This window comes from Micromys minutus, assembly GCF_963924665.1.
Source record: "Micromys minutus genome assembly, chromosome: 13".
In the NCBI taxonomy this organism is placed as follows: Eukaryota; Metazoa; Chordata; class Mammalia; order Rodentia; family Muridae; genus Micromys; species Micromys minutus.
Window position 1 is genome coordinate 15,981,403 of NC_137982.1, and position 20,062 is coordinate 16,001,464.

A 20,062-nucleotide genomic window follows, 5' to 3' on the forward strand; every position below is an offset into this window, starting at 1 on the left:
CTTACTAGAATAAGGAGCTTCTAATCTAGTTCCATTTTTTAAAAGAATTATTTCTCCTTCCAGCCTATGATATATTGTGGCACCACCAAACATTCCATAGTGCTGACTGAATGCCTCCTGTGTTCGACATATTTAGAACATGCTTTATTTTAATGTTAATTGCTTACAGTGTTTTAATATAGTAAGTATTTACATATCATTTACATTATTATATTACACAATTTATACATGATGACATTTTTTCTTCAAATATGCTTTGGTATATATAAGCAATAGTAACAAATACAGAAGATCTACTGAGATCTAGTCTCTTTTAGGTGCTAAGGTAGACCTACCAAAGCAAAATTTTATTTACCAAAATTATAGCCTTTCACATGACCATTACTATGAGCATTTAAATGTAGGGATTCTAAGCGTTGTTGCATTAATAATTCATCCCAAAGGTACAATTCTCCAGAGGCAGACATAAGGTTCAGATGCATATTTGTCTCAGAAAATGTCATATGATTCATATTACTTACAATAAAGTTTTGGACCCATGATGCCCATGGATTATTTATTACTGATGGCTAGTTTAATATTAGCCTCATATTTTTGGTTGTGAGCCTAGTTGTTAAAACAGCTGAGCCATCTCTCTAGCCCTAGGCTTTTTATTAGCTCAAATTGGAGAATAAAACATAACTGAAGTTTCACATTAGATTCAGGAAACACACTTTGCTCTTAATTGTGAAAAATGTAAATTGCATAAAAAGCAAATCTCTCTATATGTTTTAATTTCTGAATAACAAATTCTGGAAATTTTTCACCCATAATGTTTGATAACCGCAGTCGATGTTGAACTGCATGACATACAAACACATACTCATTCCACTTTTCTTTCCTTTTAGTTCACACACAATTTTCTTTACTACTTTTCTGTTCTTATATAAACAACTCTGAAGAAAATACTTACAGAGTTTAAGCCAATGTTTAATAGACAATTGGGAGCCTGATTTCGGAGCTAAGGAGTCATGCCTGTTCTTCTAGAGGACCTGGGTTCAGTTACCAGCAGTCAAATGGCAGCTTACAACCTCTGTCACTCCAGGGGATCCATTTCTACTTTAGGCCACCACAGCACTGTGTGTGTGTGTGCGTGTGTGTATGTGTATACATATACATCATATATACATACACATATACGTACATACATACATGTATACATACATACATACATACAATGGAATACAGACACACAAACAAGTAAAACATCCATACACAAAAAAATATAAATAAATTTTTAAAAAGTTGAAAAACAGAAGATTTGGAAGCTAGTGTAATGTTAATATTCATATTAGGAATGTAATATGAATTTATAATGACAATGAATTCCTGATCACTGTGTTCACACAAATAACACTATGTAAGCTTTCAAGTGTGTGACCTTTGGATCAATCCTCTTTGCCTTCTTAGATGAGGTTACCTTCTAAGATGCCTTCTTAGTCAGTATAAATATATACAAATTGTGATGATGCAGCTACTCAAACACAAACCATGGCTGGAGGAACATGACAGCAATTCCTTGTTCTTCTAGAGGTCCTAGGTTCATTTCCCAGCAGCCAAATGATGGCCAACAATTTTTTTTTTTACCTCCAGTTCTAATGGAACTGATGCCCTCTCCTGGCCATCATAGGCATTGAACACATGTTTTATATCTGTATATATACAGATTTACATGGAGAAGAAACACTCATACAAAATTTAAAATATAAATTATTTATGAAAACCCAAACCCTTCACAGATTTATATATATATCACTTTCACTCTATTGTGTGGCTAAAAGTGCTACACCAATAGCTATTTAAGAATCTAAACTACCAACTACAAGTAGACATCTATGTGTAAGCGATCATAAGGTGTAATTAGAAAATAAGCTACTTGCAAAACATTCCTTTAAAACTCTCCATGAAGTTGGATGAGTAACTGAAATCTAAAGCCTGGTTAACAACAGCAAAATTAGACAAAGGTCAGCACAGTAAACAAAATGTATTCTCAAAATTAAAAAAAAATCGTCAATTACAGTAGAAAATACAACCTATGCAAATGGAGAATATTTAGAAAGTATATATCCTAATTACGAACTGATATTATAAATGTATGAAAAGTCAACTTAAAGTAAATTAACAAACTGGAGAACTTTAAGAGTAGGGTAAGTGCTTAAATAGAAAAAAAGGAGGTAAAATATGTCACTTATTACAAAGGGACAAAATATTAAAACCAAAATGAGATATATGGCCAAATCTATCAAAATAGGCTTTGTGTTTAAAGTATACAGCATAGGAAGTATTGTTCAAATGTTAAGAAAGGAATTATTGTTCATTGTTTATAACATTAGAAATTAGCTCATAGCAAGGGAATTTATGGAATGTTTCCTTAAATGTGAAACAGAACTGTCATGTTATTTTGTAGGTTTCATATACATGTATGTACAAAGGAAATGAAATCAGCAAATTGGAAATTTGTTACCACACCAGCATTTTGTGCATTGTTGCTTTTGTTAAAGGCACAACCTGACATTTACAAAGACAGATGTTTAAAGACATATTGCAAATAAACACTGAACTCTCATTGTCATTCGGGATTAGTAAGTTAAAAACCTCAACTGTGATATGTATGAGCCTAGAGAGTATTAATCATGTCAAATAGTCCATATATAGAAATAGGAACTAATTTTTCATAGCACTGATATATAAAGTTTTAAAGCAAAAAAGTCCAAACTCATGTAAACAATAAGTAAAATGGTAACTCCTAAGTGCTAAGGAGTAGAAGACTTGGGACATAGTAGCAACAGGACACCAAAGATTCAACTAGAAAAAATGAATACATTCCAGAGTTTGATTAGACATCATAACAGCTATGTTTAGTAACAGCATATTTTATACTAAATTATTGATAATAAAGATGCTTAATGTTCTCAAGACAAAATAATAACATGTAAGATAACACGTGTAGATGCCAATGACTTGAGACAATGACTTGAATTAACATTTTAAAATGTATGAACATATATGAGAACATATATATATATATATATATATATATATATATATATATATATATATATATATATATATATCATCACTATCTATCTATCTATGTAATTTTTAATTAGAGCACAAAATGCAAATACTTATGTTTAACTAAGATCAGGATCACACATCAGCTTTATAATAGCAGTGTATCTGTTCTGACTTTTTAAACAAACATAAATATTTGACCACATTTTCATAAAAGTATGTCCCTGGGAGAAACTCTTACTAACTCTGTAACTCTGTAGTTAACTTTCCCCACCAATGGGTTACATGTTCTTTCAAAGATATAAATTGAATTCAGAAGGTGAAAATACTGAAGAGGAAAAAAATCAGTGATTCAAGCATTGCTCTAGGTACTGAGCATGCTGTTTTCCTCAGCAATAGTAGCTCTGAGCAGGAAAGGTTATTACATTAATGGGAACATGTCATTTTTTAACATACAAAGTCAAATTGTATTTACTATATTTACTACATCATAAGAAAGCTTTTTGTTATTAATTATTTTATGTATTTAAATTCCAAATCTTGTTCCCCTTCCAGGTCTCCCCAATGCAAATCTCTACTCCAACCCCCTCACACTTGCCTCTAAGAGGGTATTGTCCAACCCACCCACCCCACTAGCATTTGTCTTTACTAGGGAGACAAGCATTTATAGGACTAAGCAACTGTATTAATGCCAGATAATGCAATCTTATTCTACATATGTTGTGGGCACCATGGGCAGACTCATGTCTACACTTTGGTAGATTGTTTAGTCCCAGTGAGCTTTGATCGATCCAAATATATACATATATTCTTCAATGTAGTTGCAATTCCCTTCAGCTTCTTCCCCTAATTCTTCCACTGGAGTGACCAGGCTCAGTGCTATGGTTGGCTGTGAGTATCTGCATCTGTAATAGTCAGGTGCTGGCAGAAACTTTCAGCGAACAGTTATACCAGACTCCTTTCTGTAAGCAGTTCTTGGAATCAGCAATAGTGTCTGGGGTCCGCAGATAGGATGGATCCAAAGGTGGGGCAGTCTCTGGATGGCCTTTCTTCAGTCTTTATCATTTTTTTGTTGCTGTGTTTCCTTTAGACAGGAACAATTCTGGGTAAAGGAATTTGAGATGGTTATTTTGCCACAACACTCAACTGGGAGCCATGAAGTTGGCCTCTTCAGATTCTATCTCCCCGATTTTGGTTATTTCAGCTAATGTCATCCACATTCAGTCCTGGGAGCCTCTGGCGCCCTGTGTTTTCTATGGTCCTCCAGCCCCTGCTACATATTTCTATCCATTTTTCTACCCCCGGACTTCGCTCCTATCTCTTCCCATAACTGATGCTGGCCCCCTATGCCCCCTTTGCCCTCTAGCCTCACATCTCTGACCCAGTTCCCTCCCTCCCTCTGTCTTCGGTGATTACTTGTTCCTTCTTCTAAGTGGTATTGAAGCATTCACAGTATGGCCTTCCTTCTTGTTAAACTTCATATGGTCTGTGAGTTATATCATAGTAGTCATTTTTAAAAGCTGGGTATTTTTCCACTGTGTAAATGTACTAAGTTCTCCTATTCATTCTTCTGTTGACAGACATCTAGGTCATCTCCAACTTCTGGTCATTGAAAATACGGCTGCTCCGACTAGAGACGTGTCCTTGTTATACGATGGAGCATCTTTTCTGTATATGCCCAGGAGTAGTATAGCAGCTGGGTCTTTAGGTAGAACCATTTCCAGTTTTCTGAGGAACCACCAGACTGATTTACAGAGTGGTTGTAACAGCCTGTAATCCCACCATCAAAGAAGAAGTGTCCTGTCTCCACGTCCTTGCCAATGCCTGCTGTCACCTGATTTATTTTAACTTAGCCCTTCATGTTGGTGTAAGGTAGAATCTCGATGTCATTTTGATTTCCATTTCTCGGATGACTAAGGGTGTTTAACATTTCTTTAAGTGCTTTTGGTGACTCAGTTGAGATCTATTTATTTAGCTCTGTTCCCCATTGTTAAATGGGGTTAGTTGGTTTTCTGGAGTTCTTACCATGTCATGTTAATCCTACCTCACAGAACAGCATGAGCATGGGAAATCTTTCCAACTTCTGAGGTCTTCTTTGATCTCTTTCTTCAGAGAATTGAAGTTTTTTTTTTACAAATCTTCCACTTCCCTGGTTAAAGTTACACCAAGAATTTTTTATATTATTTGTGTCTATTTTGAAGGGTTTTGTTTATAGAGAACCATTTATTTTTATTGTGGAGAAAATAATTTTTTATAACAAAGCAGTCATCACCACCAATGCGATAAGTACTTTTGATCTTTTTCCTAGTTCCAAGACTTTTACAAAGAATAATTTGATTATGAGTTTATACTGATTGGCCACAGGTGTTTCTACTCATGCATTGTCTAACACACTGAAAATAAATCAATGATGAATATTTTTTCAAATAAAACACACAACAATAGCTTTCATTTTATTTTTCATCAAGGTGATGGCCTATTGCTTTGCACAGACAAAGAAAATATTTGAAACAACTTTCTGAGTATTAAGTTGATAGTATCAAAGAAGATAAAACAGAGTTCATTTAAATTACTATATGAAAATGCAGAACTGCTTTAGGAAATTCTACAGAGGTAAATAACTTCCTTTCACTTAGACAATATTCCCTGTCTTCAGTGCAAGCCTTAGGGTCTTGAAACTCTATTGTCAAGACCAATCAAGGCAAACGCATGGCTCAATTGTCAAATCGAAGTCAGACCAACCAAGCACTGCTACACAGAAGGAATTATTGAGATTGACTGTAAGCATCTTCAACTTGACAGTGAAGAATTGGAGTGACCTATGTAGTGAACTATAATAGGATTTCCAGGAAGACATCTGATTGCCAATCACCACCTAAGTGAGCAATGATTGCTAACCTAGAAGCTGTAACCACAGCAATCACATTCAGGATCTATTTTACTGTAGCTGATAAGACGCTAAGGGCAGATTAAATCTTACAGTAAATAAAAATTAGCACTGAAAATTCTGACTCCAAGAATTTTGAAGATTTTAATAGTGACAGAGAAGATACATGATTCTATTTATTATATAGAAAAGATTTCTATATCTTTCTCATTGGCATTTCATATTTGGTGAATATTACAGAAGTTTCTATATTAATAACTACTGTTAAACAAAAAAACAAACCAAAGAAACGAAAACTATAGACAGAACAAAAACATTGCAACCACTTCTCTTCACATATTTTAAAAGATTTCAAGTTAAAAATTCTTTATTTCTAATATTCAAGTTCATGGGAAAATGACTTACTCTAAAGCTAGAGAATATCTAAAAGTGTAGAATTTGAAGAACTCCAAAATCAAAACCGAGTGTTTAGAATACTCACGACAGTCGTCCGGCTCATCAGATCCGTCACCACAGTCATCCACCGTGTCACATTTCCACCAGAAAGGGATGCATTTGTCAGTTTTGCATCGAAACTTTAAAAAAATGGGGGAGAATGTTGATAACCATAACAAATGTATAAGGACTAGTCATGCACAACCTGGTCTGCTGCACCAATTAGCTTACTGTTCTTGTGAGCATCTATGCTCTTAGAGGTTATGCAATAATGGAAAAATGAACGAACCTCAATGCAATATGCCTAGAATTTTCACTGCTCAGACACCCTGGGAATTATATATATCCTGGGGACTATCATCCTTGGTGACTTGCAATGCCCACAGACAGGCTCATGTATTTCTATATTGTCTCAAAAGCTGCTTTACTCCCAATAGGTCAGGTATGTATTTACTACAGAAAAAAGCCATAAAAGCCTTTATATATACAAGTTCTGTCAAATACTAAACAAGGTAAAAAAAATGACCAAAGCTATCAGAAAGAGATAACAATGTGAAATAATTAAATACATTTGAGTTGATTGAGGAGAATTACATTTCCATAAGAATCTTCATGACTTCAGTAAAAATTAGGTCAGCTCTTATTCTTTTGGTCTGCATTTTTATTGGATATTTTATGCATTTACATTTTAAATGTTATCCCCTTTCCTTGTTCTTCCCTTTACTACTCTATCCCCACTCCCCCTGCTTCTATGAGGATGCTTCCCCTCCCACCTCATTACCCTGTCATTCCCATACACTGGGAAAACAACCTTCACAGGACCAAGGCTAAATAATGTGTTTGCATAAACTTGAAATATTCCTTCCAGCTTAATAATCACAATACTGAAATTTGATGACTATTATCAAACAACAACAAACAAACAAACAAACAAACCAACCTTCACAACCACTGAAAATCAGAATTTGTAGCTGCCTAAATAAATATTGTCATTTCTGCAAGACAATAGTCAGTGCAGTTATTCTTCTTTCTTTTTATTGGATATTCTCTGTATTTACATGTCAGGTGTTGTCCACCTTTCTCCTAATCCCATTCCCTTACCCCTCCTATTGCCTCCATGAAGGTGCTCCCTCTCCCAACCTCCATCTCCCACCTCAGTGCCTTGGCATTTCCCTACACTGGGAAAATGATCCCTTTGCTGGATCAAAGTCCTCTCCTCTTATTGATGCCAGACAATGATATCCTCTGCTGCAAATGCATCTGGAGCCAACCTATATACTAGAAGGTCATAGTCTTGAATGTACCCAGAGTACAATTATACGTGTATGAAGATTTCTTAATAAAATCTATTATATGGGCAATTAATACGTGTTAACTGTTTTAAATATGCATGATTTCAAAAGGTTAGGAGAGGGAATTTACAGTAATATTTTAAAAGATGAACAGATTATGCTTCAATTATCTCTTTGTTGATTTTATTTCATTTGTCTATTTATTCAGATTGTTTTGTTTTTATTTAGAACAGGACCTAACTCAGTAGCATGGACAAATGTTGAACTCATGGTAATGCATTCAAGTACTGGGATCAAAGATATAGCAGGAAGAAAGAAAGAAAGAAAGAAAGAAAGAAAGAAAGAAAGAAAGAAAGAAAGAAAAAGAAAGAAAAGGACAGAAAGAAAGAAAGAAAGAAAGAAAGAAAGAAAGAAAGAGAAAGTAAAGGACAGGAAGGAAGGAAGGAAGGAAGGAAGAAAGAGAGAAAAGAAACACCGAAAATATTTATGTAATAAAATTTAATATGAAATTTAATATTGTAGTCATTGAAAGCACAAAAGTTAGATATTTGTTTACAAATTCTTCTATTTAAAGTGTCTAAAGTAGCCATAGAACAGGTAGGAAAAAGGGGGTTAGCTAATTTTAGATTAATTATGGAAGAGAAGATTGATTAAGGAAAATAGTTTCTTGGCATTCTTTCATGGCAATATTGACTTACAGGCAATTGGGCCTATGAGCTGTTCATTAAGAAAAGCTTTGAGAAGTCACAAGCCTTATGTGCGGAAGGAGTCCTGACACTCAGTGGGACCAGTAAGTCAGGGTAAAAAACTGCTTACTGGTTTGTTTTTTATTTTGTTTTGACATTGTCTCATATAGCACAGGATTTCATCAAACTTGGTACATCGATGAGAATGGCATTGAACTTCTGTTCCTTTGGCTTCCACATCGCATATGTGAGAATCCAGTTATGCAACTCTACAGTAGGTGTTCAGGTGACACTAGAATTGATCTACACATGAGGCAAACACTTTACCCACATAGAACTTCATGCTCCAAACTGAGTTTAATGCCAGCTTCCCTTCTTAACAATTATGCACAGTTACCAAAGGGCTCAGACAATCTGATAATTAGTGATCTTGGGCAGTCCAACACTTTACTTCTAACTAATATTTAAATTTAAAAAAGCAAATTTTCTGAACAAATAGCACATGTTTCTATATTAGTTGAGATTAAATCTCTAAAAGTAAGCAATATACAAATGTAGTCAATCTCTTTTGGTCATCAAATTATAATCTTTAATTACTTGTTTGAGGTAGGTTCTCATCAGGTGGCTATATCTATATTGGGACTCACTGTGTATACCTGGATGCCATTTAACTGAAAAGATAAACCTGCCTCTGCCTCCCCCTCACAGCCACTTGGATTAAATATGCATTTCACTATCCCTGCTTCTTGATTTTATATTATAAAGGGCTTATATTTATTCATATTTAGAAACTTTGGGTAAATACATAAGTTATGTTATTTCTGAAATATCACACATTAATTCTTATTCAAAAAATTTGTCATGAAAAAACTTTAACATGAAAATTTGCTTTGGTTCAATTATCTTTAATAGAAATGGATAGGAAATCTGTTTGTTAATTTAAAATGCAATTGCTTTAGTAAGAAAGCCTTTGTTGTTAGCAAGTGCTGAATGAGTCTGGACAGCATGAATCTGATTCTGGATAGAATTATATCTTGTGAATTTTATTCTTGTAGTACTGTGGGAAGGAATAGAAATCACTAGCCCTAGGGGAAACGTCTATATTCAACTGATTTTCTATAATTTTCTTAGCTTTTGGTCATTTCTGTCATGTTTTTTATAAGTTACCAGAGGGAAACAATACCTTTATAGATAATCTACACATTTGGGAGATGAGGCTAAGTCCGAAGGCAATTGCTCTGACCATTAAATATTTCCAGTAATTATAGCATATCAAAGCATATATGAGAGTATTCAATATCCTATGAGTATCTTCAAAGTATTCCCAATTATGAGGGAAAATTTTCTAATATATAGTTAAAATCACTAAATATATCTGATCTAAATAATCAACTGTGGGAATTTCAAATAATATGATATTCTACTCTCCTTTCAATCTACTAAGAATAAAAAGGGGTTTGAGTCAAAGAAACTATAATAAAGCATGATAACATTACATTTGAATGATAACCAATATTTTATTTATTAAAAATTTTTTCTATTCCATGGGTAGGCTTTATTTATTCATATTTGTGTTCTGTAACATTTAAAATAAAAATAAAAAATACAACAACATTGAAAATAAAAAAATATAAAAGGGAAGGACTGTCGCACCCCTTGCTTCCCAGGCAGCAGCTGAGCCTGGTCCTGAGGAGCAGTATAGGGAGCCTGGAGCAAATGGAGGTGTCTCACCATGCCATTCACGTTTGAGAGGAGTATATGTTTCTCCTTTAATAGCATGCTAAGTACTTTTCTGTATGAAAGAAGCTGGAGTGTAAGGGTAAAGTGTCTATGGACCTACCAGATTGACATCTGTAGATCCAATGAGTTGTGGAGGTGGTATTTTTATCAAAGGATCATGCTATGTTGAGATCAACCTATAGCTTTTGCAAAAATTTGGGTTTGGGGATTCTCTAGGGGCTGCTTTGGCCATGTATTCTATTAGATTTAACCCATTCTTGCTATTGATGGTTCATTTTGTAATAAGATATTTCCATTTGGGACTCTGACTCCAAAAGTATTTGATGATTTCGTTTACATCTCTTTCATATATGTATATATTTTTGTTAGCATCTGCTACATCAGGTTTCCATATTAACCCTTAATTTTATCTTTTCCTGTATTTCCTCTCATACCCCTCCCTTAATCCTCCCATTTCTTCCTCTTCTCCATATCTATCTATTCCTACTTTCTTTCCTAAAGAGATATATCAGGGAATGTTTGGACAAGAACATCCAGTACTGAAACAGCAGAGAATAGAAATCAAAGCAGAGGACTCATTAATCTGATGGTTACTATGATCTAAGCATCGGAATATGAAGAGAAAGAAAATAGACATTGAGGGCAAAAGTAATGCTAATGAATTATTGTAGAATATTCTGGTACTATGAGAAGAATGATGAAAATGAACTTAGTTTTTAAAGAAAGGTGAAAATTGATTTGGTAAGTGAGGTACCTGAAAAAGCAAGCTGATGTAAATGTGAATTTGGATAAGACAGAAAACTTCCAGATGACTTGGCTATTTCAGATAAGTGAAATAGATAAGGACTTTCTAAAATTAAGGCAGCTACCTTCTCTTAAGGGTCCTGTTCCAAAGCCTGACCTATTAGTTGTGGGGAAGAATCATTTCTTCCAATGTCCAAAATGAAGAGGAAAATTGAGTGCTGAAACAGAAACCTAAAACAGTGTGTTCCTCAACTTCCACACAATGATCCACTATCCGTACAAAAGCCAATAGCAAATTGACGTTTCCTGCAAAAAATTATCAAAACAACCTTTGCCCACACCACAAGACAAAACAAAAAATCAAGAAGAAGAAGGAGAAGAAAAGGAGGAGGAGGAGGAGGAGGAGGACAAAGAAGAAGAACAACAACAACAAAAACAGCAACAAAATGATCCACAACAGCTAAAAAATATGTTTCTCCTTCAACTATGTAAAGCCAATAGAGAAGTTTCTACAATTTAATCAAAGATTGTATGTAACTGAGAATCATGACCAAAGCTACATGTTGAATAATTGCCACATAGACCAAATTCCCATAGACATAGATGCAGCATAGGGAGGAGCTCAAATGAAACAGATACTGTAATTTTGATAACATGCCTGTATCTTTTTGCATCTTACTTCAAACAACCCAACGATGCCTAAGAGAAGATTTCCGGCCTCTTAAATGTTAGAAGATTTCCAACTAAAATCTGGAATACACCAAAAGAAGATAGTACCAATCTAAAGCCACTCAGAGTTGTAAAAATGATATGAGTCATTTTTCAAAGCCTTCGAATGCTTTTAAAGTAAACAGCAACTTCCCTAATGCCCCTAATGTCAGTGGCACTTTCTGTACTGTCAAGTGCTTCTAAAATAAACATAGCAAATTCCCCAATGTCACTGGAAATCAAACCAAAAGTAGGAGACGATGTGGAAAAACTCTGTCAATGAATTTAGAGCACATATTATTGAATTACATTTCTGTTCTTTGCTTGTCTGTATAACGGAAAAGAAAATCCACAATAGTTATTAAAATTGAAAGTTGTATTATTTGTAAAGATTCCTGTACTACAAAAATTGTAACTGTAGAAGTGATTGTCAGATAATCTATGTGAGAAGAACAGATTACCTTAGTAGTAACAGGAGGCTTTGCTCTCATAGCTAACAGGGGCATAATCAAAATTTCTCTGTCTCTGTCTCTGTCTCTGTCTCTGTCTCTGTTTCTGTCTCTGTCTCTCTGTCTCTCTCTCTCTCTCTCTCTCTCTCTCTCTCTTTCTCTCTCTCTCTCTCTCTCTCTCTCTCTCTCTCTGGGTGTGTGCATTTCCACATGCATGTACATACACACACACTACACACATTACATATAGTTTCATATGCAAGATTACACTCATGTGCCTTTTGCAGTAAAACCCTCATGCAAAGATACCAGGGAACAAATGAGAGAATATCATCCTGACTGATGTAATCCAGTCACAAAAAACACACATAATATGCAGTCACTGATAATTGAATACTTGTAGATTTTCCTGAAGCTGTTTGTATTTTAATGTTAATTCCACTTTCCCAAGAAGGGCTGCCCAGTCACATACTCAAGAGGAGACTTCATCTGAACCTTCCCATTTTAATTAGTAAAATAAAGAAAATCCAGTGACTGGGTGGGATGAGGGAGAGAGAAAAGGTCTGAGGAGGTCAGAGGACTGGGGGCTGGGGGACAGGTCCCAGGACACAACATGGAGGCTCCCAAGGACCAGCCATACCCAGGTGGGATTGATTAGCATTAATAAGCTATGAACATTAAGGATTTTATAGGTCTAATATCTCATATAGAAGGGAAGTTTGTATCTTTGTCTATTTGATGCAATCTTGTTGTATACAGGGTTTATGGATTGAGAGTTTAATATATAAACCTGTATGAAAAACTTTTAGGCTGTAGAGTTGTATTTATGTGGGATTTTGGGGTAGAGAAACACCCAGAGACAGAGGCAGAAAACAGGCAGTAGAAAACCTCCAAGGAAAGGGAGTTGCATGTACAAGTTGGGCTGTGGTGGTGGCTTAGACCAGGCAACAGAGGTACTCACAGCTCTGAACTAAAACCAGGCTTGAACAGTGAGACCTCAGGGTCGATAAAGCAATATACCTTTTTATATTTCAATATTTACTGCAACAAATATTAGCACCAGAAAGCTCTCAATACCCAAAAAAACAACTCAAAGACCTTATGAAGCTCAAAGAAAAGGAAGGCCAAAATGTGGAACCCTCGGTCCTTCTTAGAAAAGAAAGAAAGAAAAGAAAGAAATTGTGTATTCATCATATATTATTATGCAACAAATTTTGTGATCTAAAATAACATTTTATAAAATAAATAAATAAAAAACACAGAAATATAAAAGCAAATAAAAATTCCCTTTAATTAAAAAAAAAAGAATTTCCTCAAAGATGGATATTTGGATAATTCACTAGATAGTGATAATAAAATATTTATTTTAAAATGAAAAATATTAATTTCTTCATTAAATTCTAAGAATATGAAAAATGGGGTTGTTGATATTTTTCAGTGGCTTACATTCCCATTGCAAATATCTGTACAGCAAACCAAGTCTATGCCCTCTGCTGTAAGATGAGGACTATGGCATCTTCTCTAGGATGTCTGTAGCTTAAACTAAAGATATACACACATGCATTCCAGCTGGAGGAAGGGTGAAGTTAACTACTCCTTTTATGTCTGAGGAATTCTGTCCATTAAATTATTATAACAGTGGTTTAAAAATATCATTTTGCTTATTTGCATGTACTTTCTAAAATCCATTTTGAAAGGTCATTTTCTCTTGATGTAGTGGACAATAGTTCAGGTGACAATTGTTTTCCTTGTGGCTGATGAATGTCTCTTGGGGAATGTTCTTTAGATATCTTGAGAGTAGCTCTACTTTTTCTTTTTTTTTTTTAGTTTGATTTTTGCTGATTTTGGTTGCTTTATCTCCAAATAAATTTCAAATTCTTTTACTATAAAATTGAAATTGTTCAGTATTTATACTGTCCCCTAGTCTATATTATATATACGTAGATATTATATATTTTCTACATCCTTAAAGGTAATGATACTATAATCATTAAGGCATATGTAATGAGAGGCTTTCTTTGGCTTGTATTCTCTTATAATGCTCTCTAAATTGCTTACCATTTGCCATCACCAGTTGTAGTGCTTGGATCTTAGATTTTAGAGTCACCAGAAATATGCAATAAGTTCGGTTTCTTTATAAATTCACAAGTTTGTGAAATTCTCTTGATAGCATCAGAAAATGGATTAAGCTGATTATCCTATTTAGAAGGTGCAGAAAGAAAGGCACCAAGAAACTTAAGAAATAAACACAGATGATCCCATGAAGATGAAGCAGAACTAAGAGAGTAGCCAGATTGTGCCATTCAGCAGATGCCTAAGTATCTACCAACACTGAATTCATATGTGGTAAGTTTGGCCCTGTATTCAGACACGCAGAGCTGAGCTAAGCAGCAATTTTACAGAGTTCAATGGAAATTAAAATCTTTGGCAAGCAAGTTCCTGTTGATTGACAAAAAAATGAGCCAAATCTAAGCATAGAATTTAAAGAGTGAATTTATTCTTTAAAAAATAATATTCTTGGGTTATTTATCGACTTGATCTCCAGTCAAACAAGATGCTGACTCTAGTGTAACCAAGTGTACTTTTTAGTGTCATATGACTTCTTTATAAAATGTAATAAAAGTCAATAAAATTAACTTCATACTATTAAATACAATTAAGTAGTGTTTTCCTAGAATATCTTCAATAAGAAGAAAATTTTGATAGGTGTTTTCACAAGTAAAATTTTTACTATACGTTCAGTAAACCAGTCATTTTTATTCAGTTTACCCTTGGTATTTGCAGAGTGTGACAGTGAGGCAGGGTTTATTATCCATTATCCTCTAGATCATTTAAACTCTGTCCGTCTTTACCACATCTTTCTGTTATCACAATTGCCTTTGACCTATGTAAAATGCCCTCCGATCTGATCCCACAATTCTTCTCTTAGAGGGTTGGAGTCATAATTTTCTGTGAATCTTGGTAAAATTGGTTTGTTTTCCCTCTGTTAATGTTCTGGCTTCTATTTGTTCTCTACTGGTTCAAGTCCTACTTTAAGCATCTGCTTTAAATTATTCTTCCTTTATTTCATGACCAGTGACATGGAATGAGTGTTATTCTGGGCAGTGCCTAGAATGATCAGTCATTTAACTGTATTTAATAACACAACAACTGGTTTTTACATTTGTTATTACCATAAGCAAGCTCAGGCCAAACATTAGTAACAACATATACAAAAAAGAGATGATTTATAACTTAACTCACCTGACTCGCTGTGCAGTTAGATAAGCAAGTTCTGTTATCAGCTGCAAGGTAGAAGTTGGTAGGACATGCACAGGTGTGTGTCTTTCCAGGGCCTAAAAGGCACAAATGGCTGCAGCCACCATTATTTATTGTGCAAAGATGTTTGGAGACTAAGAACGAGAAATACACAGCAAAACACAATTATCAAGACCCGAAATGTAATATGAAGTTTGAGACTGAATGTTCTAGTTTCTAATTTATAGTCAAATAAACCTTTGTGATTTGCAGCTACTACAATTATGAATATATTTTATGCATGCCATTCAAACTCCGATTTGATCAATTTTAAATTGTTTCTATGAAAAGCAAGCATATTAGTTAAAAATAATCATTCATCAAAAAAAGTAAACAAAGACTAGAGGCATTTGTGATGACATAATACACATGTTCAGAAATATAGATGTAAAATAAAGCAGTGAAGTGATGAACTACCACCAAAAGCATGAAGTTTTGCCTTTTAGTACAGGAAAGCAGCCAGACATTTATTCCACATCATCTTGAAGAACCCTACGAGACACACTAAATATTTCTAATTAGGTATCCCAAACCAGTGAAAGAGGATTCTTTGTAGACAGAGTTCTGGAAACTAAGCACCCTGGAGCTCTACAGTAATGCATAATTCTAACAGTGTACTCTTTCACTTCTCTGACTACATGCATTGGGCATTGGTTTCAACTCAGTTTAGTATGATTTCAACCAATCAATAAATCTTTCTTCTATTATTGAGCATCTACTCACACCCTTTAATAGAAGTACTTGATATTAACTGGCTTTATTCTATGAAATAAAGCTAAACAATGGAATCGGATCATTATTACAAAGAATGAAATTATACTTAATCTTGGAATAATAAAAAATGAAATGTTACTACAAGATGCTGATGCATTATGGAAGCCATGGAAAGAATAATTACCATCAGGTTGTCTATAAGAATGATACACCTGGATATCTGTGATGGCATGCCATGAGTTAATCAGTGAAAGTCTGTCTGCTCCCGAGGTTTTATGGGCACGGCTGAGTGACTTGGTTTTCCCATCGGTCCAGTAGATGTAGTCTTCAAACAATGTTAGTGCAATCACCCCTGGAATATCTTGATTAGGGACTGTAATAGGAGATGGTAAGATTAATGTTCAGTCTTGGAAGACTGCCAGTTAAAATATTCAATTCTGCATGGGCAGACAGATACCACTGCTACAGAGCTTTTGGATAATCGCTATGACAACCTGTCAGGTTGGCAAGGTTCTTTATTACTGGCTAAGAGAATGAAAGACTGGGTGCCAGGGTTCACTATTGTCATATGTAGCTTGGTTTCACAATTGGGAAGAAAATGAGTGTTATCAAGATCACTAATATAGGAAATGAATAGTAGCCCACACAGTAAAACTCAGAATATAGAGACTGTGTTTGTGTGTGTGTGTGTGTGTGTGTCTGTCTGTCTGTGTGTGTCTGTGTGTGTGTCTGTGTGGTGTCAGTATTTCATTCATTGGTTTTGAATTTCAAAGAAAATATATCTGCTAATTGAATGGCATAAAACAACTCTAAAGCATTTGAATTATTGAGATTTTACTCTTGTTTTAACTCAAGATGAGGTAAGAGTGAAAAAAAATATGTAAGGCCATTTGGCTGCTGATGTAAATTTCTCTTGAATTATAACATTAATTATAAATGATGATTTATATATAAACATTGATTGGCCATCACAACGTGGTCAGACAGAGAGCTGGTGGTAAATAATTGTAATAGATCCTTTGGTGCTGAGCAAGTTTCTCTTTGTAAGAAAAAACATTTTGATGAATAATTGTTCGGTTGTGTTCAAATTCTTCAGCCCCAAAATACTTTGCAAATGATAACAGATTTTTTTCAGCTCTTCTATTCTCAAAGTGATCAAATAACAAATTTCATCAAAAAATGAGGTATGTACAAAATGCTATTATGTTGGTTATTTAACTATTTAATACTCCAAGAGAAAGTCAACTGATGCAACTGTCACAGTACCATCCTTTCATTATTAGATTTTAATGACTGGAAATTAATGTTTGATGCATTCAGTAGTAACAGGAAAAAACATCAGAGCTTCAGTACAATTAATCATGTTCATGGAAATATAAGGCTTCTTTTTAAAGTACAGGATAAATTTGTCTTGTCAAATAAGTAGACATGTTAAAACTCTGACGTATTGTGCTTAAAATAAATCAAATGGAATCTGAGAATTTACTCTGAGTCAGTCACAAACAAAAGAAAGAAAATGAGATCAATAAACCTTCACATTAAGTCATTTATTATTGGTAGTATGGGTTCTATAACGAAATGTACCTGGAAAAGATACTGCATATAAAAAAGGTAGAATTTGAGAGAATTCAAAAACATTAGGCATTCTGAATCTCGATGTTAGTTCCATTTGTCCTTGAATCTTACCTCTCCCCGTAGCTTGTGTTATTGAGACAGAATACATGTCTAAATAAGGTAAGTCAGGGAAGCAAATGCAACCATGAAGAATCATTTAAGCTCCATATACAAATGATTTCAGTGTCCTACCTTTGCTTTCAATTAAAAAAAAAAAAGAATTGGGTAAATCATGATGTATGTGTTCAGCTTTATTTGAAAGTTTTCTAGTCTGTCATATATATCTTGAAACGTATAGAAATATTCAATTTATATATACCTGTCCTCAAAGAAATTAATTATGTCATTGCTATGGGATGAAAATTAATCATTATTTTATACTCCCAGTCTACAGAGATTCAATTAACATCTGTGGACAAGCTTATTTTAAAAAATGGTAAACTAGCAACAACTAGTATTTTAAAAATAGTATAATTATTCCAAGTACTTAGAATTATCACTTATTTAATATCTATCACTACCAAATATCTGAGTACTTTGGACCCACCCTAAAACTAGCATTTCTTAGTGCAGCAAATGTCTTTCTGTTCTAAATACAAAGAAAACTGAGCATCACAATACTGTACTGGGGTAATGACCTTATGTACTTTATTTCATCTAATTCTGCAGGAACATTATTGTGAAGTATTATTTTTATCGATACTAGATCATACAAAGAAGAGGTGGTCAAAATGCATAAGTAACAAACTGGGTTTCAAATGTGAATCATTTCCCTGCTGCTAAGATCCCAGCATGTCCCTGTCCCTGTGCTGTACTTAGGAAGATGGAGCTGGCAGAGCAAGCAAACCAAAGATACATTTCATACACTCCAGCTCAAAGTCTAAGTCTCCCATTTGGTAAATAGACTTTCTTCTCAAACAACATCAAATACTACCACTGGGTACACAGAAAATGAAACCAAAATATCAACTTACACTTACAAGGGAGAAACAGCATTAGTATATCGGATTTAACCTAGCTTATCCAGCTGGCCTTCTCAGGAATCAGGACACTGACAGGGTCACAAGCCACACCAGCAGAAATCAAGCAAACGATGGGAAATCAAGATAAAATATTTCTCCAACATACAGTCTGAGATTCATCTGTTGGGTCTAGATTTCCTCAGGAGGGGTTAAGTGTTTATTTATACCGTGATGAAAATGATTGTGGTATATATTAACTGCTAAACTACTAGTATAAATTACTGAGTGCTGTTTTTCTCAATTAACACAGAAGACTTCAACCTACATTGATTACATAAAATATATTTAAATTAAACACTGTACTTCCACATAAAAAACTAGGCTGATGGTACACAGCTCCAATACTTACTTTGTTTACTATATATTTTTATTACACATATGTATATGAATATGTATATAGGCATATATACATTAAATACATGAAATACATGTGCATATAAGTGTAAAATATCTTTAAGCATCACACACACACACACACACACACACACACACACATCACACATCAGAGCAACAAGATGTTTTACAAGTAAATTGGACAATTAATGGAGCTGACAAACTATCAACCCAGAATAAGAAGGTACAAGCAGAACACTGAAAAAACAACACAATATGGAATTACTTAGGGGTAAAAGTAGTAATATTTTTCAAAATTGTGTATCTATCCTTTTAAATACAAATATAACATGAATGTTTGTATTTTTCATAACCTATAACTAAATAACAAAGCAATCAGAAAAGTATAGTTAAGGAATCTTTTATCTGTAGGTATTTAATGGTCACACAAAACAAGATAGAAAAAATGGAAATGAGAGATGGGTTCCAGCTTAATGGGTCATTACTATATGTTTAAAGCCCTTACTACAGTTGTTTCTATTCAATAATCAATGGCATTGGCATTGTCTATTGAAATGTTTCCAGTATTCTGCTCAAGCAGGAGGCTTCTAATTCTCATTTTTTCAACTATACATTTCAGAAGAGTGTAACTGATATTTGGTAAAGATTAATACTCACATTGTAGTTTTCACTGTCAGTCAATTTGGAAAGTATCCATAGTTGTGTTATACCAACAACAAACTGAAAAGATGGCTGCAGGGCGTGCTTCTGTCCTTGGTGCAGGCTTGCTGCCTGAGACACTGCCATAATATTCTAGACTACTCCTTGATAACAAGCTAAATGAGTAGGTCCTAAATAGCAATAGCCCAATTTTTTTTATTTTAATTTGACTTTGAATACAGAGGAAGAAAATTAAATGAGCCTTTCCTTTTGAACAAACCTCATAGTGTTATAGAGGGTACATTGGGATGCTCACAGAATTGCCTTGATTTGTTGCACCCTATGCCAAGTGGATATCCTACTAACAGGTTCTGATTAGCCTCTTATTTATTATTTTCTGGCCCCTTTATTATATGTGTGTTTTGTG

At 34.3% G+C, this 20,062-nt stretch overlaps 1 protein-coding gene across 1 annotated transcript in view; it reads right to left on the reverse strand.

Moving 5' to 3' along the window:
* Window positions 1-20,062, reverse strand: part of LRP1B (LDL receptor related protein 1B) — a gene marked incomplete at both ends in the record, with an annotated part of 1,929,155 nt that overhangs the window by 180,958 nt on the left and 1,728,135 nt on the right. The window contains 3 exons of the mRNA XM_080928219.1: window positions 6,423-6,516; window positions 15,239-15,387; window positions 16,191-16,379. Of these exons, the coding sequence (XP_080784345.1) occupies window positions 6,423-6,516; window positions 15,239-15,387; window positions 16,191-16,379 (432 nt within the window). The remainder of the gene's footprint in view (window positions 1-6,422; window positions 6,517-15,238; window positions 15,388-16,190; window positions 16,380-20,062) is intronic.